The sequence below is a fragment of the Mirounga angustirostris genome, unplaced genomic scaffold (assembly GCF_029215605.1).
Source record: "Mirounga angustirostris isolate CCGP_5_RB_7025 unplaced genomic scaffold, mMirAng1.0.hap1 SCAF_9, whole genome shotgun sequence".
Taxonomy (NCBI): domain Eukaryota; kingdom Metazoa; phylum Chordata; class Mammalia; order Carnivora; family Phocidae; genus Mirounga; species Mirounga angustirostris.
The window spans coordinates 92188516-92211765 of record NW_026991717.1 but is presented as its reverse complement, the minus strand read 5'-3'; the positions used below and the strand labels follow the sequence as shown (position 1 = coordinate 92211765).

Genomic DNA, 23250 nt, shown 5'->3' with positions numbered 1-23250 from the left:
GTCCCGTATTCGTGGGAAAATGCGAAAGAAAAAAGTAAGGCTTTCCTGAAACTCCACCATTACATCTTCATAAATTATATAGAGCAGTACGCGTTGGTGTGGTATTATTCTATTCTGGCGACAGCTTTCTACCTCAGGCTTGGATACAATTCCCGGCTTCCCCACTCTAAACCTTGGTAACTTGGAGTCACCTCTGTAAATTTGCTTCCTCATATACACAGGAGGTACACATCATGAGGTTGTTTTAAACATTAGTAATATCAATATCCCCACGCATCATCCTGCGTGTAGCTTCTTTATATCGTTTTATTTGGTCAAGTTTCTTTTCTTTTTTTTTTTTTTTTAAGATTTTATTTATTTATTTGACAGAGAGACACACAGCGAGAGAGGGAACACAAGCAGGGGGAGTGGGAGAGGGAGAAGCAGGCCTCCCGCGGAGCAGGGAGCCCGATGCGGGGCTCGATCCCAGGACCCTGGGATCATGTCCTGAGCCGAGAGGCCTAACGACTGAGCCACCCAGGCGCCCCCGGGTCAAGTTTCTTGACCTTGCTTTTAAACTTTCTCCTGTGTTTTTATTTATTGGGTGGGGAAGGGAAGAGTTGTATTTTAGTTTCACTTGTGTGAGTTTTAAAAGGGAGATGGTGAGTATGGGTTGTTCTGATGGGAAGGACTGAATCTATTCAGGTGTGAATTTTTAGGCTAGAACTAGATAAAACGTGATTAAAAGTCGGAATGCTGTTGTTTTCTTTAAGCAGGTTATATACGGGCTTTAAAGACATAGCAGCCCGTCGGCCATACACAAATGCAGGTAATGGCTGGTACAGTGGCAACAGTGGTTGCCTCACAAGGGTTCCAATTAAGAGCGGATGACAGTTTCAGGTCATCTGCTAGTCCGCTGCAATGACCACATCAGCTGGATTACACCCGAAATCAACCGAGGCCTTCAGAGCGCAGCCTCGACGTCACTCAAGGACGGGCCCCAATCCCGCAGTGTAGCGCCGTGGCCCCGCCCCCTCGAGCTCCAGGCGGGGTCCACGCCACGCCCCAGGGGCGGGGCGATGCTGAACTGAGGCGGGCTGGCTCAGTGAAGCAGAGGCAGCGGGGGAAGATGGCGGCGGCCGTACCACAGCGGGCCTGGACCGTGGAGCAGCTGCGCAGCGAGCAGCTACCCAAGAAGGACATTATCAAGTTTCTACAGGACCATGGTTCAGATTCGGTACCAGAGGCGGCGGGGCGGCCGGGCTGGTGCGGCAGAGGGACGCCTCACCCCCCCGAGATGCCCGTACATTCCGTATTCCTCCGTGCCCCCGCCCTCGTCCTCCCGCGGCCGGTGGCCTGGAAGGCCGGAGAGGCCTCGCGTGCGCCGGGGCGCCGTGCTCCCGCCGTTTGGGCTGCCCAATTTTGGGGGGGTGTGGGGATCGGCTCTATTTCTTGGGGCAGGCAGGCAGCAGTCGCATAATTAAAACCTCACTGGGATCCTTGAGTGAGGGTGGAAGCCATGAAAAGAAAGGACCCAGGAGATACGGGGGTTGGAACGGGTGTCCGAGCGCTGGGGACCTGGGTGAGACCCCTGCAGAGGAGAGTAGGCCATTAGAGAAATGGGAAGGATTGTGAAGATTTTTGTGGGAACGGTATGTGCTTTTTGCTTTTCTCATCGGGTTACTAAATACTGAACACTAATGCGTGTAATTTTTAAAAATCCGTAGATTGCGGTTTAACTTTTCAAAATATTGACTCTTTACATGACCTTTTCACCTTTATACTGAGGGTAGTTACTTGCGCATTTAGTGTACAGTATCTCCCATTCTTAGACACAAACTTAAGAAATGTTTTTGGCATTCTTTATCCTGTACGCCCTGCATTTTTCAGTATAGTCTCCATCTTAACCACCCGACTCTGGTCACAAGTGTTTGGGGGTTTTTTTTGGGGGGGGGGGTTGTTTTTTGTCAGACTTGACTTTTTTCCCTTCTGAAATTAAGATCATTCATACTTCTCTTAAATTGATGAACCACTGTACAGTTCCTGCACTCTGCATCCCCCACTTACGGGAAATAGAAACAGCAGTCTGTATGGTTTCTCTACAGTTTTTCATTTAAGTTCTAAACATGCATTAGAAAAATTCTTTCTGGGTTCTTCTGTGAGGATTGTAGTTTATTTTCATTTTGAGGTGTCTTGAAGAGGAGATAAAGTAATTCTCTAAAACCAGTTCCATACACCTAGAATAAGTATCCTAATACCAGCAAATATTTATACAACATCAATAGCAAGAACTATGCTCAGTGTTTGGGAATACAGGGTAAAAGAAAGACTACGCCTCAGGTATTCCATTTTATACATTTTAGTGGAGTTATATTCTCTTAAGTCAATTTGTATTTTCAACTGGAACAATAGAATAAATTAGGCATATCGTTTGTTAACATTTAATGCCTCAATACTATACTTCATCTTATGAACAAATGATCCCAGTGTGAAATCTAATGTAAAACTGGCCCACCTGGGACAATTTCAAGAGACTTGAATTATCAAAATATTTTTTTAATAGATTAATCTTTTAAGTGCGTATTCTCTAGTATTCAGTCACATATTTAAACCTGTAGTTGACAATCACTATTTTATTGATCATAAGATATCAAGGAGATGTTTATATTTTTGCTATTTTTGGAATCTTACTAAAGAAATCACAAGAATCCTAAAAGCAACTGATTACTTCCATTTAATCAAAATAACCTTTCCCCATCAACCTTTATCATTTAGAACATTTCTCTAATTGGGGGAGAGAAAAAGCAGAGGAGAAAAAAATACAGTAGTGGTAGTGTTAGAAAAGCTCCTTTATCAAAAGGATAGAAGATGCCAGAGGACAACTTTGAGAAAGGAACAAAAATGAGGAATCAAGGACGAGAAGGCAGAAAAGGAAGCAGAATAAAATAAGGAAATAAAGACATTATTAAAATTCCCATGTTACATGACTTTGAGATGAAGTTACATTTTGATAACTCGATATTTCAGAAGTAGTATTTTGGTGTCCGTTTGCCAACTTTGTTTAAGTTTGCCAACTTTAAGAGAAATGGAATTCTGTTACTTTGAATTATTAAGTACATTGTTATTAGCCCTAATAGCTAATATTTATTGAGTTCTCACCATGCAACAGACTGTATGTTAAATACAGTAAATGGACTATTGCATTTATTCTTAAACAACCCTCTGACATTGGTGCTGTTATTAATCTTCCACTATGATACAGAAACTATTTAGGAAAGCTTAGTCCTTTGTCTAAGATCAGGTAGCTAGGATTTTAATACAGATGATCTGACTCTTCAGCCCACACACTTAACCACCATATATCCAGCATTGTATAACAGTGCTTCCCAGTCTGCCAAGAATGGGTTATGTCAAGATAGCTATTCCCAACATGGTTGGAGACTCCCAAGGGCCATGGCCAAGTAACATCCTGCCAGTAGCAGCATCATCCAGTTACCAAAATATGCTTGCTGTATAAATGTTCTGTGAGTTCTGTAATGGGAAAAGCGTTAGTATGCAACAGTGTGACCCCCACATAATATTACAGTTCTGGTCTTGTCAATAATTTTTATAAATACATTTTTTAAATCTTTTTTTTGTTATGAAGTAGGGTATAAAATATGTTTAATTTCTTCCATCATGAGTAGTTTTATTGAAGATATAATTACTAACATAAAAGGTCATTTTTCTAAAGTTTAGACCCTTATTACATGAGGGAGATTATTTTGACTAACCAGCTTTTTTCTTTATAGTTTCTTGCAGAACATAAGTTATTAGGAAACATTAAAAATGTGGCCAAGACAGCTAACAAGGACCATTTGGTTACAGCCTACAACCATCTTTTTGAAAGTAAGGTGAGTATTGTTTCATTTATTACAAGAATATTTTTTTAGATATTTTATTTACAAAAAGAAGCTTTAAATTTATTTGCAGAATATGTTTAAGTTTTTCCACCTGGAGTTTTTCTTAACTGTAATCATAAATGGACTACTGCCAAATCTAGCAAAGCTAATCTGCAGTATGGGGGAATATTAAGATACTTTGAAAGGAACCAAATTTTTAAAAATAATTCCCAGGATGCCTAGGAGGCTCAGTCATTTGAGTGTCTGACTCTTGATTTCGGCTCAGATCATGATCTCAGGGTCCTGAGATCAAGCCCTGCATTGGGCTCCCTGTTCATCGGATAGTCTGCACTTGAGAGTCTTTCTCTCTGCCCCTCCCCACACTTGCACATGCTCATGCTCGCACTCTCTCTCAAAATAAATAAATAAATCTTTAAAAAATAATAATAACTCCCTGTAGCTTAAATTAAGACAACAAATAAAGGTACTGAAAAGTTAAAAATCCAAAGGAAGTTCCATTTCATTAATGAACTGAAAATCTTAGACTTATGCTGAACCTTTAGAAAAACAAATTTTAAGAAATTCTCCAATATTTGTTCACTATTATCATCTTCCACAACAAAGAGTCTTTATTAAGGAATTGTGTGAATTTTTTTTAAAGATTTATTTATTAGAGAGCGCGAACACAAGAAGGGAGGAGGGGCAGAGGAAGAAGGAGAAGCAGACCCCCTGCTGAGCAGGGAGCCTGATATGGGGCTTGATCCCGGGTCCCTGGGATCATGACCTGAACCAAAGGCAGAGGCCCAACTAACTGAGCCACCCAGGCATCCCAGGAATTGTGTGTGAATTATATTCATATCTGAATCTGAGTTGGCCTTTCTAAATCTGTTTTTTTTCCCGTTTAAAGATTTATTTATTCATTTTAGAGCAAGAGACAGCACAAGTGAGGGGAGGGGCAGAGGAAGAGGGAGAGAATCCCAAGCAGACTCGCCTTGAGCTCGGAGCCCAACACGGGGCTCTATCCCATGACCCCGAGATCATGACCCAAGCTGAAACCAAGAGTCGAACGCCCAACCAACTGAGTCACCCGGTCGCCCCTGAGTTGTCCTTTCTAAAAATCCCTTTTCAGCATTTATGTTGTGAGATGCTTTGAGGTTCATAATTTGTTGATTAAAATGCTTAACATAAGATTTTTCCTTTGTTCTTAGACAGTTTCCATTAATTTGTATTTGAGTTATGTAGCCTTCATGGTATAGATGTTCGTTAAATTGAAAAGTTGAAAATCTAGATGTCCCGGGGCGCCTGGGTGGCTCAGTCGTTAAGCGTCTGCCTTCGGCTCAGGTCATGATCCCAGAGTCCTGGGATCGAGCCCCGCATCGGGCTCCCTGCTCCGCGGGAAGCCTGCTTCTCCCTCTCCCACTCCCCCTGCTTGTGTTCCCTCTCTCACTGTGTCTCTCTCTGTCAAATAAATAAAATCTTTAAAAAAAAAAAAAAAGAAAATCTAGATGTCCCTTCTAGCTTTTAACCTGTCCTGAATATGGTAAACATTAGAACATTTTCCTTACAGCGTTTCAAGGGTACTGAAAGTATAAGTAAAGTGTCTGAGCAGGTGAAAAATGTGAAGCTTAATGAAGATAAACCCAAAGAAACCAAGTCTGAAGAGACTCTGGATGAGGTTTGTATATAATATTATTTTATTTCTCATGTGAATTTGAGAAAAGTATTTGTTTACAGCACTGATTTCTCATAAGGGGTGGTTGAGTATGGCTACTTTGAGTGAACCAAACACTGATTTGGAGTGTGTTATCTCCCTTAGGTGTACTGAATCAGGAAAAAAACATGTAAGAACCAGCGCTTCACAGTTAATAAGCCTTTCCTATAAAATACCTCTAGCTTTGTATTTTGTATTTCTTCTATGTCTGACCAGAACTTCTGAGCTTCCAAAGCCATTTAAAGGTCCTGATTCTATAGCCAAGTTGGACTGAGTGAAAGAAATTTCACTGTGATTATTTTTAGTTTTTTCTAATGTACATGGTATCCTTGGCAATAGAAATAGTCCAGGCTTGGCTACAGGGTGTGGGGTCATCTGTCTCATCTTTCCCAACATAGGTTTTACATTTTGGTACAAAGGTTTGAAGAACCAGATAAAACCATTTCTGCAAATGGACAGCCTCAGTAGAGCCAAGGACAGCAGTTAGAACAGCCACAATAGAGCTAAACTGATTATAATCTTGCCACTTCTGATAATACCTTGCTAATTAAGCTCACTCATTCCTAGCAGTCTTAGTATCGGTGATAATTATCTAATAATAATATTCTTTAGGTCTTATAAAGAGGTTTCACCTAATGATGAAGGTATAGCATTTGGATATTTGTAGACAGAGTGTAAGTTCAAATGTAGAATTATAGAAGTTTATATTGACTAAAGATAGTTAATTCACATGATATTTTCTTGTTGGTTGAAAAGCACAAATTAATGTTTGTGGATATGTACACACAATAAAGCAATTTTGAGGTTTATCACATCTAATATTATTTGATAAATGTTATATATACTGGGCAAATACTGAGCAGCTACTAAGGTAAATAAAGGTATAATAAAAGGATTGCAAAAGCTATTGGTAAAATAGTTTACCCTCCAGAAAATAACAATAAAGTAGGTATGAGACAACAGATTGTATATCATTAAGAGGTTAAGAAAAAGAGAGCTACAAATAAAAGGGTGTAAGGGCTGGAACAATCTAGAGGGATCTTGTGAGGATCCTAAAGTATATCCCTTTTTTAAAGACTTCTTTTCTCAGGGGCACCTGGTGGCACAGTCAGTTGAGTGTCCAGCTCTTGGTTTCAGCTCAGGATGTGATCTCAGGGTTGTGAGATCGAGCCCTGCATCAGGCTCCATGCTCAGCACAGAGTCTGCCTAAGATTCTCCCTCCCCCCTCCCCCCTCCCCCCTCCCCCCACATGCTCTTTCTCTCTCAAATAAATAAATCTTTAAAAAATAAATAAAATAAAAATAAAATGCAAATCTGATTCTGTAACTTCTCTTTAAAACTCTTAATTGGCTGTTCAGTGACCTGAAGATTAAAAAAAAGTTTCCTAACATGTGCTACATGTCTTTCCAGCCTCATCTCATACCACTGTCTCCTTCACTTCTCCCTTGCAGACTATACTATTTTCATGCTATGCCCTGCTATAAAAATGCTCTTCTCTGTTATAAGCCTTTCCCCAATCGCCTACCTCAAAGAAACCTCTCCCAGCCTGTAGCTGTACTGGGTTAGGTTGCTGTGTCATTCCTATCTTAGCACTTGTGCTTCCGCTTTAGGTCTCATAAACCCATACAGTTATACACATGACTGTATTCTCTGCTGGCATGAGGGTCAGGACTATGTCTACCACCTCCCCTACCTATCTTCAGTTTCTAACACATGAAACATGCTCAAATATTTCTTGAATTAATAATAGGGATAATTATGTAACATACTCATTTTTAGAGGCTATGATGTGATCCAGTTAACTGAAATTGTAATGATTACTCTCAAAGTTCCTTTATCTCTGTATCTACAAGTATCTAGTTCAGATCTAGTCTCAAGAATGTAGTTCTTTTTGGGGTGCCTGGGTGGCTCAGTCATTGGGCATCTGTCTTCAGCTCAGGTCATGATCCCAACGTCCTGGTATTGAGCCCCGCCTCAGGCTCCTTGCTCGGCAGGAGGCCTGCTTCTCCCTCTCCCACTCCCACTGCTTGTGTTCCTTCTCTCGCTGTGTCTCTCGCTGTCAAATAAATAAATAAAATCTTTAAAAAAAAAAAAAAGAATGTAGTTCTTTTCATCACTCTCAACTAAGAAATTGCTGCAGAGCCAAGAAATTATCTAAAAGCCAGGTCGATTCAAGCACATAACTTAGCTATAGCCTTGGGACTGATCTGATTTCTCACCATGAACTAAACAGGTTCTTGCAGTGAAACCTAAAATCAGATCAAATAACTACAGTGGCATTTCTCAAAGTGTGTTATATAGGTCCCAAAAGGTCCAAATTGTTTTCTGGCATCATCAAAACCTGTACTACTTGAAGATTCACAGTGCATGTTAGCTGATGACAACTCTGAGAAGTCATGCAGAATAGAGGCATCTTTAACTTTAGTGTTTCCCAAACTTAATTATGGTAGACCCCTTTTCTTCTCTAACAGTGTTAACAATGCTAAGGAATAAGTGATCTGTAAAAGATACTTCGTGAAACACTGAAATGGAGGCTATCCCTGGGCAGACTGGCACCTTCACCATTAAGACTGAGCCATAATCACCAATTTAATGGGGTTTTTTTGCATTATTCTAGGGCCTAGATTTAATGTAGATAACACAATATGCCCAAGCAACTTGGGACAACAAATGGGAAAACAGTGAAATGATATTAAGATTTAAAATGTGGTTATTGTTCACTAATCGTACCTTATCCATTCAAATAGTTATGTGTGATTTCTTTAATAAAGTCTTAAGATAGTCTAATATTTTTGCGTAGAAAATTTACATAGTCATTCTCATATTACCAGATTTTGTAAGTCAACCATATTTTTTAAATATCATTTTTCTGATATAAAAATATTTGTATGCTATTTTTGAAATAGAAAATAGAAAAGTATAGAGAATACATAATATTCCAACACCTAGAAATGAACATGTTTAACATTTCAGAATGTTGTCTTTGAATATTTTCTAAGTGCATATTAATTTAAATATTTGAGATATTACTATAGTTAGAAATTTCTATTGATTTTTCACTTTATAAGAATTTTTCCACATTATAAAAAACTGAGTATTAGATTACCATAAACATGTGGTTATTTTACCACTATGGATAATAGTGCACTGAATAACTGCACAAAGATTTTTTTTCCTAAGCTTCAGATTACTTCTTTTTTTTTTAAAGATTTTATTTATTTATTCATGAGAGACAGAGAGTGAGGGGCAGAAGAAGCAGGCTTCCTGGAAGGAGCAGGGAGCCTGATGCAGGACTCGATCCCAGGACCCTGGGATCATGACCTGAGCCAAAGTCAGACACTTAACCATCTGAGCCACCCAGGCGCCCTTCAGATTACTTCTTGAGCATATATTTGTATGAATAGTATTATTATTATCACACTTCTAACCTTTTAAAATTGCATTCCAAAGAGATGGCACCAGTTTACACTGCTGCTTGTAGACACCTGACCATTTATAGTAGCATTTTTCATTAAAACAAGCTTGGAATGGGAGCATCAGCAAGAAAGTTAATGTTTGCTTTTGTAATAATACATGTACTCATGCTGTAGATGTGACTTGATTTAGGAAGGCAGCCTAGCTTTAGTTGAAAGTGCTAATTCTTAGGCTCTAAATTGAATATGGCTTTATACTCTATGCAGGCATTACTTTCTGGTATAAAAGACTATCAGGTAGCTGTAAGGTTAAATGAGTTGACATAAGAAAAATAAAATGAATTGTGTAATACCTGACATTCCATATGCGCTTGAGTAAAGTGATAAAGAGCATGGGACTTATATGCAGGCTTCCTGGTTTCCAGTCCTACTCAGCCACTTGGGAGCTGTAGGTCCGTAAGCAAGTTGTTTAACCACTCTATCCTTATAGTTCCTTTTTTGTAAAATAGGAATAATAGTACCTAATTCATAAGGTAATAACAATTAAGAGTTAATTTATGTAAAGCATTTGGATAGTGCCCAGCACATAGAGCACATAACTAATACCAGTAGAGGTTAACTACCATTAGTACAATTATTTGAAGTATTTAGGCATAGTGGAAGGAACAGGGGCTTTGGATTCAGACAAACCCAAATCCATATTCATTCTCTACTACTCATCAGCTCTGTTGCAAATTCCCTGACTCGCAGTTTCTTCATCTGCAAAAATGCAAGTAGGTGATACCTTCTTCAGAGGATTAAGAGTAAGTGGGGATCGTATGTGTTATGTAACTGGCAAATAGATGTTTAATGTCTATTATTTTCTTTTCCCATTATTAAATGTTTTGTAGTGTAAAATTCTATATATTCTTTTTAAGTTTTTATTTTAACGTTAGTTAACATTAGTTAACAATAGTGTTATATTCATTTCAGGTGTACAATATAGTAATTCCGCACTTCCACATACCACCTGGTGCTCATCACCACAAGTGGACTTCTTAATCCCATCACCTGTTTAACCCTTCTCCCCCCACCCCCCACCGACCTCCCCTCTGGTAACATCAAGTTTGTTCTCTACAGTTAAGAGTCTGTTTCTTGGTTTGTCTGTCTTGTCTGTCTGTCTCTCTTACTTTTTTCCTTTTGCTTCTTTGTTTCTTAAATTCCACATAAGTGAAATTATATGGTATTTGTCTTTCTCTGACTTACTTCCCTTAGCATTATACTTTAGCTCCATCCATGTCACTTCAAAGGTACGATTTCATTCTTTTTTTATGGCTGAATAATATTCCATTGTGTATATATATATATATATATATATATATACTACATCTTCTTTATCCATTCATCAATCAGTGGACACTTGGCCTGCTTCCTTATCTTGGTTTTTGTAAATAACGCTGCTATAAACATAGGGGTGCATGTATCCCTTTGAATTAGTGTTCTTTTTTCAGTAAATACTCAGTAGTGCAATTGCTATTTTTAACTTTTTGAGGAAGCTCCATACTGTTTTCCACAGTGGCTGCACCCAGTTTGCATTCCCACCAACACTGCAAGAGGGTTCCCCTTTCTCCACATCCTCACCAATACCTGTTGTTTCTTGTGTTGTTGATTTTTTTTTTTTTTAGATTTTATTTATTTATTTGACAGAGAGAGACATAGCGAGAGAGGGAACACAAGCAGGGGGAGTGAGAGAGGGAGAAGCAGGCTTCCCGCCGAGCAGGGTGCCCGATGCGGGGCTCGATCCCAGGACCCTGGGATCATGACCTGAACCGAAGGCAGACGCTTAATGACTGAGCCACCCAGGCGCCCCTGTGTTGTTGATTTTAACTATTCTGACAGGTGTGAGGTGAAATCTCATTGTAGTTTTGATTTGCATTTCCCTGATGATAAGTGATGAGCATCTTTTTTTTTTAAGATTTTATTCATTTTGTCAGACCAAATAAGCACAAGTAGGGGGAGCAACGGGCAGAGGGAGAGGGAGAGGCAGACTCCATGCTGCAAGGAGCCCGATGTGGGACTTGATCCCAGGACCCTGGGATCATGACCTGAGCTGAAGGCAGACCCAGGCGTCCCAATGAGCATCTTTTCGTGTGTCTGTTGGCCATCTGGATGTCTTTGGAGAAATGTCTGTTCATGTCTTCTGCCCATTTTTAAATGGGATTATTTCTTTTTTGGATGTTGAGTTGTGTAAGTTCTTTATGTATTTTGGATACTCTTTATCAGCTATGTCATTTGCAGATACCTTCTCCCATTCCATAGGTTGCCTTTAAGTTGTGTTGATTGTTGCCTCTGCAGAAACTTATTTTGATGTAGTCCCAATAGTTTATTTTTGCTTTTATTTCCCTTGCCTCAAGAGATGTATCTAGAAAGAAGTTGCTACAGCCGATGTTAGAGACCTTACTTCCTATGCTCTCTTCTAGGATTTTTATGGTTTCAAGTCTCACATTTAAATCTTCAGTCCATTTTGAATTTATTTTTGTGTATGGTGAATGAAAATGGTCCAGTTTCACTCTTTTGCATGTTGCTGCCCAGTTTTCCGAAGATCGTTTGTTGAAGAGACTTTTTCCCATTGGATATTCTTTCCTGCTTTGTCAAAGATTAATTGACTATATAGTTTTGGGCTTATTTCTGGGTTTTCTGTTCTGTTCTTTTGATCTGTGTATCTGTTTTTGTGCCAGTACCATACTGTTTTGATCACGACTGCTTTGTAATAGAACGTGATGTCCAGAATTCTGCCACCAGCTTTGCTTTTCTTTTTCAAGGTTGCTTTGGCTATTTGGAGTCTTTTCTGATTCCATACAAATTTTAGGATTGTTTATTCTAACTCTGTGGAAAATGATGTTGGTATTTTGATAGGGATTGCATTAAACATAGTAGATTGCTTTGAGCAGTATAGACATTCTAACAATATCTGTTCTTCCAATCCATGAGCATGGAATGTCTTTTCCTTTCTTTGTATCCTTTGTTTCTTTTTATCAATGTTTTATGCTTTTCAGAGCAAGGTCTTTCACCTGTTTGGTTAGGTTTATTCCTAGGTATCCTATTTTGGGTGCAACTGTAGATGGGATTGTTTTCTTAATATCTCTTTCTGATGCTTCATTATTGGTATATAGAAATGCAACAGATTTCTGTACATTGATTTTGTATCCTGTGACTTTACTGAATTCATTTATCAGTTCTAGCAGTTTTTTGCTGGAGTCTTTCAGGTTTTCTATATAAATTCTATATATTCTTTTTTTAAAAATTCTATATGTTCTTTTTTTTTTTTTTTTTAAAGATTTTATTTATTTATTTGACAGAGAGAGAGACAGCGAGAGCAGGAACACAAGCAGGGGGAGTGGGAGAGGGAGAAGCAGGCTTCCCGCGGAGCAGGGAGCCCGATACGGGGCTCGATCCCAGGACCCTGGGATCATGACCTGAGCCGAAGGCAGACGCTTAACGACTGAGCCACCCAGGGGCCCCTAAAAATTCTATATGTTCTTAAATTTGATTAAGAAATTGCTTTTCTCGGGCGCCTGGGTGGCTCAGTTGGTTAAGCGACTGCCTTCGGCTCAGGTCATGATCCTGGAGTCCCGGGATCGAGTCCCGCATCGGCTCCCTGCTCGGCAGGGAGTCTGCTTCTCCCTCTCCCACTCCTCCTGCTTGTGTTCCCTCTCTCGCTGTGTCTTTCTCTGTCAAATAAATAAATAAAATCTTTAAAAAAAAAAAAAAGAAATTGCTTTTCTCCCAGAAGGGAAGTAGGTCGGGAGGATGGGTGAAGTAGGTGAAGGGGATTAAGAATACACTTACCTTGATGAGTGCTGAGTAATGTATAGAATTATTGAATCACTATTGTGCACCTGAAACTAATATAACACTGTATGTTAATTACACTGGAATTAAATAATAATTTCTAAAACATTTAAAAAAATAAAAATGGGCTTAATATTGATACATTGACTTTTAAAGATTAGTTTCTTTAATGCATCACAATATTTGAAATAGTATAAATAATAATCATACTGATAAGAACCAAAGACTGTATTATGGGAGGCAGAACACAACACAGTCTATAATGAGCTTTGTTTAGCATTATGAAATCTATGACAATTTTTACATAGGATAGATAAAATAGCTCAAGTATTTGAGCAGCATTTGACATTAGTAATTGTAAGGCAATAATAAAGGCCTGGCATAAATTAGTCTTTCTCTTTCAACTTACTATCCATTTACATTTCAGTTTATCATACATATTTTTTTATCAATAATAAACTGATACTTTATCAGTATTAAAGTACTGCAAAAAATAAACTGCTTTTCTCACATATATGAATCACCACTCATTAGCCTTTACCTTTCTTTAAAAAAGAGCCTGATAATCCTGCTTTGTTCTAGGAAATGTCTGTTACAGTGATTTGTTTGACAATTCTGTTTATTATATGAACTTCCAAGTTCAGAAACAAATGGAACATTACTGTATTCGTTCTAAATTTAGTAACGTCAAGTATTGGTGCTAAACAACTCAAATCTTTGAAAAAACTGTCACAATGCTTTATTTAGTGCCTTATGATTTTATAGGAATTAAATAGTAATGGTATTTCTAACCTTGGAAAATAATAGGATTTATTTTATGGTTTGTTGAATAGAATTTTGTCAAAAGAACATTTGTTTCCAAGGTAGCTGGAAGTTACTTGAAATTAAGTTATAGATAGGCTATTTACTAATATTCTCACCACAGACTTGCAATTAGATGGTGAGTTTTTTTAAACTAAGACATGAACCAGAGGCAAAATGGTCTGTTACCGCATCTGTGAAGCTCTGTGACCAGACTTGGGTCACAGTTGGCTATGTAAGAATTCTCTTTGTCATCCTTCTAAAAGAAGGATGTGAGTTACTAACTGTGTGTGTTGTTTTTGTTTGTTTTTTAGGGTCCACCAAAATACATAAAATCTGTTCTTAAAAAAGGAGATAAAACCAACTTTCCCAAAAAGGGAGATGTTGTTCACTGCTGGTATACAGGAACACTACAGGATGGGACTGTTTTTGATACTAATATTCAAACGAGTAAGTCTAAATGTAATCTTATCTTTTTAGCTTTAAGGCATTGCATAATATTTGTGTGGTACATGAACAGTTGGCTGTACCTTTCTCTTGGCTGTCACTTTTTTCCAGAAGTCTTTTGCACCTGTGATTTACTTGGACTCAGAGGTCTTTAGTTCACTATTTATTGGCTGGGTGAAGAAATACCTCTTGGTCATTGGGGAGCAAAAAATAAGCTTAGTCTAAACTTGGTTAATGTCCCAAAGTTGAGGCTTTCGTTTTTAATGTAAAAAGCAGAATAGAGTGCTGTTTTAGTAGTGTAAATATTATCATCTCCCCCCTTTTGACTATTTTTACACACAGAATTTTCTTGATGAGTTAGTTTTCTGAATTTTTCTTTTCAAATGCATAATATGGTAAGTTCTAAAATTAAAGACTTAAATCACTGTGTTTTTCCATTGGAACTTAATTTCATCATGCATTATAAGGAAAATTTGTTTTACAGGTTCAAAGAAGAAGAAAAATGCCAAGCCTTTAAGTTTTAAGGTTGGAATAGGCAAAGTTATCAGAGGAGTAAGTAAAAAATGGCAATGAATCAGATATTCTGGCACATGCTACATGTGGTATGGCACCATAATTAGGATTGGGGATATGACGAAAACAGTCTTTGGAGTCTGACAAATCAGGTGCTATCATTGCTAACTGATCTGGCACAAGTTTTCTGGGTCTTGCTTATGGATGGTACAATCTTCCTCAAGGTTGCTAAACAATTAAGTATGCATAACTACAGTGCATGGAGACTCAAATATTATTTTCTTCTTGCTTACCCCTTTTATTATTTTTCATCATAAATTCTTCATCAGCAAGTTTGGCTTTCTAAATTTAAGATTCTTTTAAAACGTTACATAGTTGTTGTACCACTTACTCATGATAGAGAAAGGTAAAATATCAGTTTCACTGAAGTACTTAATGATAGAAGCAAAAGTTTGTTCTGGGCCTTTTCACCTCTCACAACCAGGGTTCAAACACCAGGAAATCTTTCAAATATAAGTATGCCTTTTTTACCTACCCTTACAAGGGAGAGATAATAGAAGGAAACTTTGAGAAAAGGGGAAGAAGGTAGGATTGAGCTGTACTGACCAATGCAGTGTACCAAAGGAGGTAATAGAGCAGGGCTGATTATTGGCTTCACTGAATTCAAATGGTTATTCCAGGGCCCATTAAAATGTCTTTATTCACAACATCAAACATTATAACTGAAATGCCTATTAAATGCACTGTGAGAACCCTGTGTTACTCTTTATACTGTAAGTCCTAAAATATGGCTCAATCATACTCAAAGCCCAAAACAGATTATAAAACATCTTGAAACTAAAGGTTTAGTTGAAAATAACCTTAACCGGGGCGCCTGGGTGGCTCAGTCGTTAAGCGTCTGCCTTCGGCTCAGGTCATGGTCCCAGGGTCCTGAGATCGAGCCCCACATCAGGCTCCCTGCTCAGCAGGAAGCCTGCTTCTCCCTCTCCCATTCCCCCTGCTTGTGTTCCCTCTCTCGCTGTGTCTCTCTGTCAAATAAATAAATAAAATCTTAAAAAAAAAAAAAGAACCTTAACTGCTACTTGATTATACCAAATTGATACTAACTATATATCAAGTTGATCAGTTTTTGTTTCTGACTAATTTGCTTGTGTATTTCTTCCAGTGAACCATATTCTTAATTTCCATTATGTAACAGATCTCTATTCCTTAAGCTTTGTGTGACAGTGACAGTTCAACAGAGTATTTGATATTAGTTATTATATTTAACTGTTTTTAGGAACTGGCTTTAAGATCCAGGGCATCTGGTTGGCTCAGTTGGTAAAGCATGTGACTCGATCTGGGGGTTTTGAGTTCAAGTCCCACATTGGGGGTAGAGTTTACTTAAAAAAAAAAAAAGTAAAAGATCCAAATTTGGACAAACTGGAGTGGCAGCCCAGAAACCTGTATCATTTCTTTGAATAATTTTACCTTCTACAGAAGGTCTTCATGCCCTAACATGTAGTTTATTTTATGTGTGCCATCATGACTCCACAGTCTAGTGATCTTAAGACAATTCTATTGTTAGTTTATCCCTATAATATAAATTCAGAAGTTTGCCTAGGATATAACAAGTGTAGCAAGTTTTTTATGATAGTACTAATAAACTGGTTTCCATAACTTAGGACATCTAACATTTACAAAAGTGCCTTCACATTGTAGCATTTGAAGAGTGTACTGCACTAAAGAGGGCACGTATCAAATGGAGCACTGGGTGTTATACACAATGAATCATGGAACACTACATCAAAAACTCATGATGTAATGTATGGTGATAAACATAACAAAATTAAAAAAAAAAGAATTATCAAATCAAATATTTTAATATCACAGATGATGAAAAATTGTATTTATAAAACTTCAACAATTATATAGAGATGCCTTATTAATTTTAATAATACTTTATGACATTGATTTAGCCTATGAACAACTGATTTATCTACAAATGTCCAATAATTTTCTAGAACTAAATATGAGAGTACAGTTTGAATTTTGACCTGTGGTGCAAGTGAAATAAGTAAATAATTTAATAAGAAAAAAAAAAGTGTACTGCACTAAAAAATTACTGTTTAACATCTTTTTTTTTTTCATTGAGGAAATAAAGAACAAAGATTCACCCAAGGACATTACCTTACAATACAATGAAATCCAGTAACAGAATGGTTTTTGGTATATTTGGCCTTCTAGTTTTTCATGAAATTTTTTTTTTGCAAATTATCATTAGTTTTTATTTCATATTCTTGCCTTTAGTGGGATGAAGCACTCTTAACTATGAGTAAAGGAGAAAAGGCTCGACTAGAGATTGAACCAGAATGGGCTTATGGAAAGAAAGGACAGCCTGATGCCAAGTATCCTTTTTTCCTTTGTGAGTAAAGAAAAAACACGAAGAAAGACCACCTGAATGTATAAAAGATACTGTGTAGGTTAACTTCCAGATCAGGAATCATGTCTAGACTAGTATTCCTGATATTTAGATGCTTCTGTGTCAACACCTCCAATATAGACAGTAGTTAGTATTTTTTGATACAAAGTGTATGAGCTTGAGCTAGAATAGAATCTACCTTTTTTCTTCTTGAACTCAAGTTTTTTATTTTTAAGAGGTAAATTACGAGGTTTTAAAAGTTTTCATCTTTGAAAGGCAATTGTTACCATATGAAGGACGTACTTCAAGGAGTTAAGATGTCCAGTACAGGGGCACCTGGGTGGCTCAGTTGGTTAAAACGACTGCCTTTGGCTCAGGTCATGATCCTGGAGTCCCAGGATCGAGTCCCGCATCGGGCTCCCTGCTCGGCAGGGAGTCTGCTTCTCCCTCTGACCCTCCTCCCTCTCATGCTCTCTGTCTCTCATTCTCTCTCTCTCAATAAATAAATAAAATCTTAAAAAAAAAAAAAAAGATGTCCAGTACAAACAACTAAAGCAAATTACAGGATACAAGTATGGCTCATGGTTATTTTATGCTACAGTGTAATTTCAGGCAAGTAAATGGGTACTCAAAGCTTAGAAATGGAACACATGTTGGGGATTACCAGTTATGAAATTAAGGAGACCATGGGTCCAACAATGTGTAAGCATATGTGATTACTACTACTGGCAATACTTTTCTGATAGGCCTGGTTTGTGAAAATTAAAAAGCCATGCCTCCTGACCATGCTGACCAGAACAATCCCGTAACTAAGTGAGAAGGTAGTTTTTTCTGTTGTTGGTTCCATTCCCATTGGACTAATTGGATCAGTTAAAGTAACTTTTAAAAAATTTGGAAGTCCTCTCCAATCTTATCAGTTAAGATTATTTAGGAATATAATAGTCCTCCTCTAAGCCTATCAAAACTAGGTGGCCCAACTACAGCTCCCCCTCTCCCATGTGAAGCATCTCAAAACCAATCAGATAAAAATCACACTTCTCTGAACTCAGCATCTTAAAATTCATAGCAGAGATCAGGCACTACCTCATATGAACTTTGATTTAATATCACTTTTACACCCAACTAGACTGAAATCACTTTTTTTTTTGAAGCACAGAGCAGCAATTCTCATTAGGTGGTAGTTAAGTTGGGAGTACTAGGAGGCATCCAAGAAAGGAAGATCCTAGTCAAGCTCAGCCTATCTAGTCAGCCTCTACTGATAGGTTATGATCACCATTCACAAAGATACTTTTAGGAACCACTAGGCTAGTATGTATTAGCGCCTCAGTCAGTCATAAAGCCCTTCCCTTTGGGGTTAATACCCAATATCCATTATATATAGTTCAATTTTAGACTGAGGTTATTGGGAGTGAAGGAAGAAACACTTTTTATCGAATTTACCTTGACTTCTTCAACAGAATTCCACCAAATGCAAAACTCATTTTTGAAGTGGAGTTAGTGGATATTGACTGAAATAGCAATGCTTCGGATATAAAGACATCAGCAACAATAAAACATGGCCTTGAAGAAACTTATGTAACTAATTAGAGCTGGTTACTATTGTAAGGGAAGAGTCAACCGGAAAATTCAAGAACTCCGATATTGTTTACCCAATCCCCAACTTTTAATATATGTAATCCATTATAATTCCCTAAAATTTGAAATATTTTACTACAGCTGTGTAAAATATTAGTTAAGGAGAAATGACTTTCCTTTTACCTCATGTTGTAAACTAAAAGGTTCAATAAAAACATATTCAGTGTCTTGATTTGTTTGGTGTTAATATATAAATGTTCTGATTAGGTTAACCAGAGCTAAGGCTTTAATCAGAACAGGGAGTTACAGTAAAATTGTCTAGACAGCTTTGCCAGGGGCACTCCTCTTAAAATCTTTACCTTTTTTTAAAGATCTTTTAAGAACTTTTTTTTTAAGCTTTTTTTAGAAAAAGTGCATGTGCATGACCTGAGGGAGAGTGAGGAGCAGAGAGGGAGAGAAAGAGAATCTCAAGCTTACTTCCCACTGAGCTCGGAGCCCCACATGGGGCTCAAATCTCAACCCTGAGATCACGACCTGAGTTGAAACCAAGAGTCGGACGCTCAACTAACTGAGCCACCCAGGTACCCCTCCTCTTAAAAAATCTTTAAATAAATATTCCTGTATAGTGAAAATGAGCACAGAAACGGAGGAAGCAAAAAGCTAAATGGTCTAATTCTGGCAAGAAGATAATAACTAAATTCAAGAAAAGTATACTTCAAAACCAATGAACCACTAATAATGATGAATAAAAGTTAATATTGTGAGGTGATCCACCCCCCAATAAATTCGTAACAATTTATAGAGGAGTCTTCAGTTTTATTACAAAAATGAGGATGATCAGTTTGATCAAAATGAAAGCTTGCTCACAAGTTTTACATGAATATTCTAAATACAAAGTCTCCTGAAACAACATACTTTTGATATGATTTTCATTTTTTAAAAGGGATGCAAACATTCCTTTTTTTTTCATTTATAATCTCTATCCCAAGACATAGTGTTTAATAGTATATCTTTTCTGCAGTTAAATCCAAATTCACAAGGATAACTGAAACAGACAAAACCTTGTCATCAAAGGTTAAAAATCCATTTTTTTTACAGAGGTAAATCCTTAATAACCAGCCCTTATGTATTTTCAGATCTTGTATTACACTGACATGATTTGCAGTCAGTTTTTTTTTTCCTACCCCTTAAGGCTACAAAACTCTGTTGCAAATGCATTGCAAAAGAATTCTAGACCACTTAATGCAAAAATCAAAAAAATAGTTCTCCAATAAAAAGTAAATTTTATAAATGGTAGGAAATAGTATCTGTGGTAAGCTACTAAGTGACATTTTCCCCTATTACTAAACAAATCATGTTACACAGAAATAGGAAGACAAGTTATCAAATACAACAAGTTTACGCTATGTTTACATCCCTCATTAAAAAAAAATAATTTCGTATTTTTCACACTTTCCATCTGATATATTTTCTCATCAGGTTGGAGGAGGAGGGTAATACTGTCCATAATTCCAAGGATTCTGATAATTGTACTGAAAGGAAAAAGCACACATGTTAGCATACTAGAACTGGCTGGTTCCATTTATAAAAGCAGGTACATTTAAGAAAACAGGCATGTGCTCACTGCTAAAATTCTAAGAGTTAACCACGTAAGACAATTTATTGTACAGTCTGGAGTAGAAGTAGTTGTTAAGGGGCGCCTGGGTGGCTCAGTTGGATGAGCGACTGCCTTCGGCTCAGGTCATGATCCTGGAGTCCGGGGATCGAGTCCCGCATCGGGCTCCCTGCTCAGCAGGGAGTCTGCTTCTCCCTCTGACCCTCCCCCCTCTCATGCTCTATCTCATTCTCTCTCTCAAATAAATAAATAAAATCTTAAAAAAAAAAAAAAAAGTAGTTGTTAAAAAAAATAAACTATCCTAACTTATGCTTTTCTAATTAACATCTATGAACAAAAAATTCAATTATGTGAACTCACTTGATACCAGGCACTATAATTATATGCAGCTTGATTTGCCTGTAAATCACCATCAATCATCTGTGTAGATGATGAAGTTGTATCTTCTGTGTGAGCTTTCTTTTCCTCTGGTTCTTCTGACCTAAAAAGGATAAAACAGAAACTTTCAAAACTCCCAGAGATAAGTACTTTTAAAACAAGTGGATGAATGTGTACATTTGTACCTATGTACATTTGTTTTAGTAAAGTTTTTAACCAGTTTTGATTTTTTCAAATTCTGAATATAAAGCACTAAATTGCCACAACATGAAGGTTAACATGTAAAAATATTTATCTTTAAAGGCATTTCCACAATGAAATGTCTTCTAAGCATCCCTTCCTGATTCAGCAAGGAGTTACCTACCCATTTTCTGCTTTCCTTTTTAAAGAATCCTGTTCTTTTAGGAGTGTTTGATGTTCATCATAAGCATTCAAAAGCCTGAGAGGGAAGGAAAAAAAAATCCTCTGGAATATACAAAAACCAAACTGATAAATTTATAAAGTTTTGGACTTATTTCCACTTGGAAACAAAAATATGTTGCAATGAGTATCCATTGATTTTTTATTATTTTTTAATGAACCAATAAACAAACCTCCCAGCTACCTTTTCCAATATATTTCCTTTGGGAAAGCACTACTCTGCACTTTCCTTCTCAGCCCATGTGATTCAAATGGGGCTTCAGGGATTCAGGACTGGCCAATTACAGTACTATATACCCCTGACCAATAATATAACCCAAACCTAGACATTTAGTAAGTCCTGGGATTTTTGAGCTACTAGAAAAATGCTTGTTCTCTGTACTACAGTTGGCTAAAGGTGATGGGATATTGGTCAAGAGCTACCTTTGGTTATTTCTAACACAGGGGAGAGCCCGCCTACGAAATTTTTACACAACTAAGACAGTGACCTTGAGGGTTTCTGTCTAGTGCAGAGTGAGTCCTGACCATTCCGTGATTTATATACTTGAGATCTAATTTAACATTGCTTATTAAAGATACTGGACACCAGTTAGGATAAAGTATATTTAAACTTTTGGCCATGTGATAAACTGAATTAAAACTTAATACAAAACTACAGGGGTGCCTGGATGGCTCAGCCAGTTAAGTGTCTGTCTTCGGCTCACCTCATGATCCCAGCATCCTGGGATTGAGCCCCGCATTGAGCTCCCTGCTCAGTGGGGAGCCTGCTTCTCCCTCTCCTTCTGCCCCCTCCCAATTGTACCCCCCCCACACTTGTGCTCTCTTCTCGCTCGCTCTGTACTCTCTCAAATAAATCTTTAAAAAAAAACTAATTCAAATCTACAATGTGGAATTATCACTGATTAAAAAGATAATTTTTTAGGATGCGCCTGCGTGGCACAGTTGGTTAAGCATCTGATTCTTGGTTTCAGCTCAGGTCATGCTCTCTGGGTCGTGAGATCATGCCCCATGTTGGGCTCTGCACGAAGCACAGAGTCTGCTTAAGACTCTCTCTCCCTCTGCCCCTCCCCCCTGCACGTGTGTGCTCTCAAATCCTTTTTCTTAAAAAAAAAAAAGATAATTTTTAATAAATAAAAAACTTCTAACATGATACGTGTATTTTAAGTCTCACCTGGAACTCAGAACTTCAAAAACGATGTCACCTGAAGCCAAACTGACTGTAAAATCCTAAAGATTTTGTTTTCCTTTTACCATTTTCTGAAATATTTTTTATAAAGACGAATGGCCTTATTTTTTAAAGTAATCATAAACCTGAACACAGATAATTAACATTTCTGTAGAAATGACTTTAATATACTTGACATGCATACACAACTTCCCTGGGCAGCCTACATACATACACATCTAATGATAACAACCAGTAACTCTGATCCCAAAATGTTCAAGAAGCTATAAAATTGTTACTACCAGCAATCTCTGGTTGAGTGTTTACTCAACATCAAACACTTTAAATGGACTAGGTTTTTTTAAGACTTTTAACAACCTGTGGATTAGGTGATAAGAGAGATTCAATCATAACAAGAAAATCTGAAAACTGAGGAATACACAAATGGTAAGTGACACAGCTAAGATTTAAGCATATATTTGAATTAAACATCAATTCTTACTAATACATTATGCTGCTACCTAAATTTCTAAGCTCATTTATTTTTCAATCATTGCCTTTTTAAATTTCAACTACAACAATCTTAGACCTGATATACAGACCCTCTATAACTATATTTGCAAGGGCCTAACTGGCATCTTTGTGTTAAGCCTTAGATTTGTCCACATATTATTGCAAAATTCAAATACGTCATTTAATCCCAGTCAAAACTCTAATAGCGTCCTACTGTCTATTTGTGGTACTATATGTGCTCTAACCCAGCCTACTGTTCAATACACAGCACAATCAACATCACACTTCTACTACTTCAAAAGCCCTCCAATAAAGCAAATTTACTTTTAAATGAACTTTAACTTTCTTCCATTTTATCATCTCCTTGTCAGAATCCAGGAGTATCTAAATGAAGCCCCATCTCCTCTGTGAAGGATGACAAATCCATTCTGATCCATAGAAATCAGTCGCCTTTAACAGTTTTGTGCCACCTCATATACTTACATATTTCCTCTGATCATCATACCATCCACTAGACTAAAACCTGGAATTAAATATCCCATTTCTTTTGTGCACCTTCTTCAGTACAAAATAAACAGAAGACACTAAATATACAGCACAGGTGGTT

At 37.4% G+C, this 23250-nt stretch overlaps 2 protein-coding genes across 7 annotated transcripts in view; one reads left to right on the top strand and one right to left on the bottom strand.

The window, feature by feature from the left end:
- Positions 1 to 1057: 1057 nt before the first annotated feature.
- On the top strand, positions 1058 to 22739 carry FKBP3 (FKBP prolyl isomerase 3). Of its 4 annotated transcripts, none has more exons than XM_064570991.1 (7): positions 1058 to 1216; positions 3771 to 3872; positions 5428 to 5535; positions 13931 to 14066; positions 14548 to 14615; positions 16866 to 16963; positions 21624 to 22729. In XM_064570991.1, the coding sequence occupies exons 1-7, from the start codon at positions 1109 to 1111 to the stop codon at positions 21694 to 21696; spliced, it is 693 nt and encodes a 230-aa protein (XP_064427061.1). In that variant the 5' UTR covers positions 1058 to 1108; the 3' UTR covers positions 21697 to 22729. The 4 variants fall into 4 exon arrangements, with proteins under 4 accessions (XP_064427061.1, XP_045756735.1, XP_064427062.1 ...); XM_045900779.3 differs by lacking the exon at positions 21624 to 22729 and adding an exon at positions 18435 to 18780; XM_064570992.1 differs by lacking the exon at positions 1058 to 1216 and adding an exon at positions 1329 to 1631 and having other exon boundaries at positions 21624 to 22739.
- PRPF39 (pre-mRNA processing factor 39) overlaps positions 17147 to 23250 on the bottom strand; it is a 40692-nt gene continuing 34588 nt past the window's right edge. For all 3 annotated transcript variants that reach the window (XM_045900773.3, XM_064570990.1, XM_045900777.3), the window contains 3 exons: positions 20910 to 20984; positions 20528 to 20648; positions 17147 to 20084 (listed from right to left, as the gene is read on the bottom strand). In XM_045900773.3, the coding sequence (XP_045756729.1) occupies positions 20028 to 20084; positions 20528 to 20648; positions 20910 to 20984 (253 nt within the window). In that variant the 3' untranslated portion in view covers positions 17147 to 20027. The remainder of the gene's footprint in view (positions 20085 to 20527; positions 20649 to 20909; positions 20985 to 23250) is intronic.

Bases quoted from the DNA above. Each gene is read 5' to 3' on its own strand.
- FKBP3 (XM_064570991.1), top strand. From the start codon at position 1,109: ATGGCGGCGGCCGTACCACAGCGGGCCTGGACCGTGGAGCAGCTGCGC. The intron at 1,217-3,770 runs GTACCAGAGGCG...TTTTCTTTATAG, and splicing joins AGGACCATGGTTCAGATTCG to TTTCTTGCAGAACATAAGTT. The intron at 14,067-14,547 runs GTAAGTCTAAAT...TTTGTTTTACAG, and splicing joins TGATACTAATATTCAAACGA to GTTCAAAGAAGAAGAAAAAT.